This window comes from Helianthus annuus, chromosome 1 (assembly GCF_002127325.2).
Source record: "Helianthus annuus cultivar XRQ/B chromosome 1, HanXRQr2.0-SUNRISE, whole genome shotgun sequence".
In the NCBI taxonomy this organism is placed as follows: domain Eukaryota; kingdom Viridiplantae; phylum Streptophyta; class Magnoliopsida; order Asterales; family Asteraceae; genus Helianthus; species Helianthus annuus.
The window spans coordinates 47,684,131-47,689,856 of NC_035433.2; the positions used below are offsets into that span (position 1 = coordinate 47,684,131).

The window sequence follows — 5,726 nt, forward strand, 5'->3', positions numbered from 1 at the left end:
CTTTTTAGGTTGTAACAGGTTAATGTCAAAACGGGTGATTTTTTACGGGTCAAAAGGATATGAGTCATGTTAGACAAACGTTTCAACAACTTTTGTGCATTCTATTTTTTATATATAGACATTTTGTAATGTTTGATGTATTGTTAATGACTAACGAAAACATATTATCAAAAGTATGACATATGATTTCTTTCTAATAAAACAATAGCATTCAAACACTTTTGACACATTTTGTCATTTCAATTTTTTGTTTTTTTAAATGAAATATGTTACTCAGTTGAATCTTTTCGATAAAATACGACTTTAATTGACCGTTTGCGCTATCATATATAAAATGTAATTTATGTTCTATGATGTATTTAGAGATTTATAATATATACATATATACAAACAGCCCGTGTAATACGCGGGTCTATAGTCTAGTAGATAGATATAAATATAGATAAATATAAATAGATATTGATGTTTTATTTAGATAATGATATGATAATTAACTTTAATTAAAAATAATTATTCATAATTAAGTAGATAATAAATGCTTTAATTAAAAAGTGATTGTTCATAATTAAGTAGAAAATTGAGAGGAAAAAAATAGATACCTCTAATGAATGGTACGTGTCTTCTATTGATTTACTTTATTATATAGTATATATAGATAATAAACCACTTACCAAAGTTGAAGTTTATTGTATATATGCTAACATTTGGTCATACAAACGACTTTAGATAAAATTATTGGTTAATTATTAGAAAATACAAGTTAGCTTGAAATTAAAAGAAAACATTTGTCTCTTTTTCTAGCTATTAAACTATTCATTTTTTTTGAAAATGACTTTATTAAACCACCAAACCAAGGCCAACTATTACCAAGACAGAAAAAGCGAGCCGAAAACCACAATATAGATAATTACATCAGATCGAAAGAACACCATCGATCCCAATCAATTACTCCTCCTTTAAACCTATGTTTATACCACAAAAAACCTAATGTCTTGATGTCCGCGATCATCTCCACTATATTTGGATCCTTACTCGAAAAAACTTTTTCATTCCCCGCCCTCCACATCCCCCAACACGCAATAATAATAATCCCATGAAGCACCATCTTCTTATTCCCCGACATGGCACAGTGGTCGTGCATTTCCACAAAGTCATTAACATGAAACACAAACATCCCTGAAATTCTGCACCATCTAGATATCTCGTTCCAAATTCCCGCTAATATGCGACAACCTATAAGAATATGCTCGACCGTTTCATCATTGCTCTCGCACCACACACATAAATGATTATCCACCGTGATATTTCGTCTCATCAGGGCCATCTTAGTGGGAAGACGATCCAGAAAAGCACGCCACATGAAGATGTTACACTTCATGGGAAGCCATTTACTCCAACTAAAACCACTACGAACGTCATCGGTCTCCGATCCCCGCAACCATTTTTTTACCGCTGCGACAATGAAGCCATCTTCGTTACCATCGCTCCAAACCCAAGCATCTTGAGTAACTCCTATCCGAACCTGTTGTAATAATATCTCCAAGTGGTGTTTATTGTTTACCTCCTCCATAGTAGTAGGTGACCGACTCCACTCCCATGTAAAAACCCGATTAGTCCCCTGTAAAGTCAGCCGACTAGAAACAAGCACCCATTTATTCCTTTCTAGAGTGAATAAATTCGGGAATTTATCTTTTAACGGCTCCTCACACAACCACGTATCTGACCAAAACCATGTATTAAAGTATTGATGATATGTTAAATTTGGTTACAAAACTAACCCACATAGTAAATTACTTTTAACATGTTTCATGTAAAATAATTTCTAACAAAATTTATCTGCATGTAAATTAATCAAAATTATTATCTTCGTAAATTGTTGAGATCTTTGGTTTTCAATGTCTGAGAAGTTATTTGTTGAATCATCTTTTAGTGACCCAGTGCAAATATTTGGTGTTGTCGTTTCCCCTTAACCCCTTGACGAGGCCCCGTCCAATCCAATATTTTGTTCACTCTCCTTAGCTCTTTTTACTAACAAAGTGTCAGGCGATTGACGTCTGACCTTTGTCCGGGCGATACTCTTCCAACTAGGTTCCTTCTTAATTGCATGTTCTTATTTCACAGTTTCTGAACCAATCTATGCCTGGCCATCCAGTCGTCCGGGGCTGGCCGTTCAGGGATTTATTGTATGTTGACTATTATACCGGTTTAGGATTTGATACGAAAATGGAGATGAATTGACATATATCCTCCCTTAACCTTTGTTGAATCAGTCATATAATAAAGGTAGATTTAGTGATACTTTCCCGTGTGAAATAGCTTTAGATTTTCTTGATTCTAAGACCATACGATGTGTAATAATTAAATTTTAACCACCCAAAAGAAACGCCATCACAAGTCAAAAGGCAAGCTTTAAAGTACTAAGGAATAGCAGCCTGTCCCTTTCATCTTACTATTTGGGTGGGTCATAATTTTATTTCGATCTGTAGGCCTATAATTACAAATTTATTGGTTGACTTACTATTCTCATGTGTCATATATAATTTTAAAAAAATGGAAGTATACTTCATTATAACTTTTAATTGGCTTAATCAAGCAATAAATTATATTAAGCAAAGGCTTCAATTTTAATATGGATTATCTTTAAAATAAGAATGATATTGCCGGTTGTTACATCTGCTTTGGATTTTGTTAGAGCACAATATTATACAATTTGTTCATACTACACTAAACAAAATATTTTTATAAAGTTCACGCATATTCATTAAAATAATTTTTATGACCAAAATAAACATTTATACACAACTAGTTGTGTATAACTGTCATGTATAATGTCCGTTGAGATTATCGAATATATCTTTTACTATTTTACATTTTTATCTTTTCATATAATTGGTCGATGGAATGGAATCGTTCATTCCAAAATGCATTTCATTCCCTCAAAATCATTTCATCCGTCTCCCTGTTTTTTTTTTTTTCACTTAATTTACATATTTTAATATTTCATAAACGACATTAGTTATATTATGTAAATTATTATGTCCTTAAATGTAAAACTTGATATTTTGGTGGTTCCTCCCTGTCCCTCATTGTCAACTTCCCCTTCCCATAAGAAACCATTGGCGATTTGTTTACATCAATTATTTCATCATTAAATATTTTGCCCCATTTAAAAATCAAGTGTAAGTATCTTTCAATCATTGCCTCTTGAGTTCAGGTATCATCTTCTAGTTTTAATCAATTTGTCTCATGAAGATCTAAGAGATGAATGGGTAAATTAATTGAGAATCAGGTGGTAGTAAAGCAATGGGTATTGGCTGTTTTGGTGCTTTTGATTCATGTAAAGCCAAAAGTAAAAATCCCCAACATGGTAAGACATTATTTCACATGATTAAGTTTTTGTTAATAATTGTACTGAAACTCATGTTATGTTATGTTACGTTATGTTATGTTGGTTAGAAGAAATTGCTACCAACAACGTTAAACAATTCTCGTACAATTCATTAAGATCAGCCACCAGAAACTTTCACCCCGAGAATAAGATCGGCGGAGGCGGTTTTGGAGTTGTCCACAAGGGGGTTCTCAGAGATGGCACTCAGGTGGCTATCAAGTCTCTTTCTGTTGAATCTAAACAAGGGACCATCGAATTCTTGACTGAAATTAATATGATCTCGAGGATTAAGCATCCGAATCTTGTTCAACTCATCGGTTGCTGTGTCGAGGACGGCAACCGGATTCTGATATATGAGTACCTCAACAACAACAGTCTTGCTAACGCCATACTTGGTATAACTTTTCAACCACCACATGGCTTACTTTCTTTCTAAATATGAACTATTAGCTAATTTTCTTGAACAAAATGACAATATGGAACTGGAAGGCTTGTGATCAATCTATGTTTAGGCAGGCAAATAAGAGTAAAGTTATGAAATTGTAGGTTCACGAGGGAAACAAGTGGAGCTAGACTGGGCTACAAGAGCTAGTATATGCAAAGGCACCGCTTCGGGTCTTGTATTTCTTCACGAAGAAGCTGAACCGCGTATTGTCCATCGAGATATAAAGGCCAGCAATGTACTTCTTGATAGAAACTTTAATCCCAAAATAGGAGATTTTGGGCTTGCAAGACTTTTCCCGGATAATGTCACCCATATTAGCACCCGGGTTGCTGGAACAATGTAAGAAATCTAATTTCACCACAGGCCCTTCGGTTTGAAAAAAATGGAAAAAATTAGTGAGAACCCTGTATAATTTAAAAAAAAAAATTAGTAAGAATTAATGAGAATCTACCAAAATAAACCCCCTGAAAATGGTTCCTGGATCCTCAACTGTTCACCATATATATTTATTCCATTTCATTGATATAATAATTGAGTGTCTGAATGTATATGATAGGGGATACTTGGCTCCTGAATATGCATTGTTAGGACAACTTACAAAGAAAGTAGATGTATATAGTTTTGGGGTACTTATGCTGGAAGTTATAAGTTGTAGAAGTAGCAGTAAAGCGGCGTTCAGGGAGGAACTCTTGAGTCTTGTCGAATGGGTATGTAACGATTTTCATGAATAGTCTTTTCTTTTTTCGGCATGCTGAATGAATGCTTTCTTTCTATAACTGTTTTAGCATTTGTTTGTTTTGCTAGCGGTTATCAAATTAGTGATTTATTTAATGATCTGAATATAGATACTTGTGTTTTTCATAGAATAGAAACTGTATGACATGACATGACATGCCATAACATAACATAGCATTACAATATTAATTTGTAGGCGTGGAAGCTGAAAGACGAAGAAAGACTTCTAGATCTGGTTGACCCCGACCTAACAAATTATCCAGACGATGAGGTTATGCGCTTCATTACAGTTGCATTATTTTGCACACAAGCGGTTTCAAACCAAAGACCCTCAATGAGCCAAGTACTTGAGATGCTCTCAAGGTCAGTCAGACTTAACGTAAGATTGTTAACCGAACCGGGGATATACCGACCGCGTTCATCCTCTAACCGCGGTAGTAAGCTAGAAACAACAAAATCCGGAGGCAAACAATCGGTGAATCCTTTTGTAACAAGTTCTCTACAAGTCACTAGTTCGTATAGCGTATCACAAATGTTTCCTAGATGATCACGTACACCTTTAAGAAATTAAGCCTATATACGGTTTCTTGGTACAAGGTGGTTTGTACCTCATTAGTTCTCGAGATGTCTGTAACGTTGTGACGTCATTTGAGATTTGGGCTCAAAAGTTATGTGTCATGTATGACGTATGTTTGACGTATTACATATTATATATAGATGATAAAATTAAATCGGGTTAAAAAGTTAGGTATTATATCCAACTGCTATTGATTTGACAACATTAAATAGGTCCAAAAACGCATCCGTGACTTTTCTTCGTTTTTTTGCCTTTTGTTCCCAACTACGGGTTATATGTGTTGAAAAGTAGAAAAAAAGGAATATAGAAACCTCTTCTTATAAACTTATAATATCGATACTGATACTGGCATTGTCGTTGTTTAGTCGAGATCGATTTGTTTCATTACCGGTACGATGTCGTCAATCGGTATAGTTAACGACAAAAAAAATACATTATTCTGAACACAAATTGGTTTGTTATGATACCGGTACTCGAATTAGTTTACTATACAAAGATAATAATTATCCACGGTGGTTTCATTAACAAAAGTTATATGATAGTTTACGATACAAAGAAAATAATTATCTACAGTTGTTTCA

The 5,726-nt window shown here is 34.1% G+C and overlaps 2 protein-coding genes across 3 annotated transcripts; one reads left to right on the forward strand and one right to left on the reverse strand.

Annotated features, from left to right (window-relative positions):
- Positions 1-907: 907 nt before the first annotated feature.
- LOC110875998 lies at positions 908-1,570 on the reverse strand. Its single transcript, XM_022124196.1, has one exon. The coding sequence runs from the start codon at positions 1,568-1,570 to the stop codon at positions 908-910; it is 663 nt and encodes a 220-aa protein (XP_021979888.1).
- Positions 1,571-3,160: 1,590 nt separating this feature from the next.
- LOC110864446 (putative serine/threonine-protein kinase) lies at positions 3,161-5,311 on the forward strand. 2 transcript variants are annotated; one of them, XM_035976696.1, is made up of 6 exons: positions 3,161-3,179; positions 3,290-3,367; positions 3,457-3,783; positions 3,935-4,172; positions 4,390-4,540; positions 4,765-5,311. In XM_035976696.1, exons 2-6 carry the CDS (start codon positions 3,304-3,306, stop codon positions 5,113-5,115), a joined length of 1,131 nt encoding a protein of 376 aa, XP_035832589.1. In that variant the 5' UTR covers positions 3,161-3,179; positions 3,290-3,303; the 3' UTR covers positions 5,116-5,311. The 2 variants fall into 2 exon arrangements, with proteins under 2 accessions (XP_035832589.1, XP_035832599.1); XM_035976706.1 differs by having other exon boundaries at positions 3,165-3,179; positions 3,460-3,783.
- The last annotated feature ends 415 nt before the right edge of the window (positions 5,312-5,726 follow it).

Bases quoted from the DNA above. Each gene is read 5' to 3' on its own strand.
- LOC110875998 (XM_022124196.1), bottom strand. From the start codon at position 1,570: ATGGAGGAGGTAAACAATAAACACCACTTGGAGATATTATTACAACAG.
- LOC110864446 (XM_035976696.1), top strand. From the start codon at position 3,304: ATGGGTATTGGCTGTTTTGGTGCTTTTGATTCATGTAAAGCCAAAAGT. The intron at 3,784-3,934 runs GTATAACTTTTC...ATGAAATTGTAG, and splicing joins TCTTGCTAACGCCATACTTG to GTTCACGAGGGAAACAAGTG. The intron at 4,173-4,389 runs GTAAGAAATCTA...TGTATATGATAG, and splicing joins ACCCGGGTTGCTGGAACAAT to GGGATACTTGGCTCCTGAAT.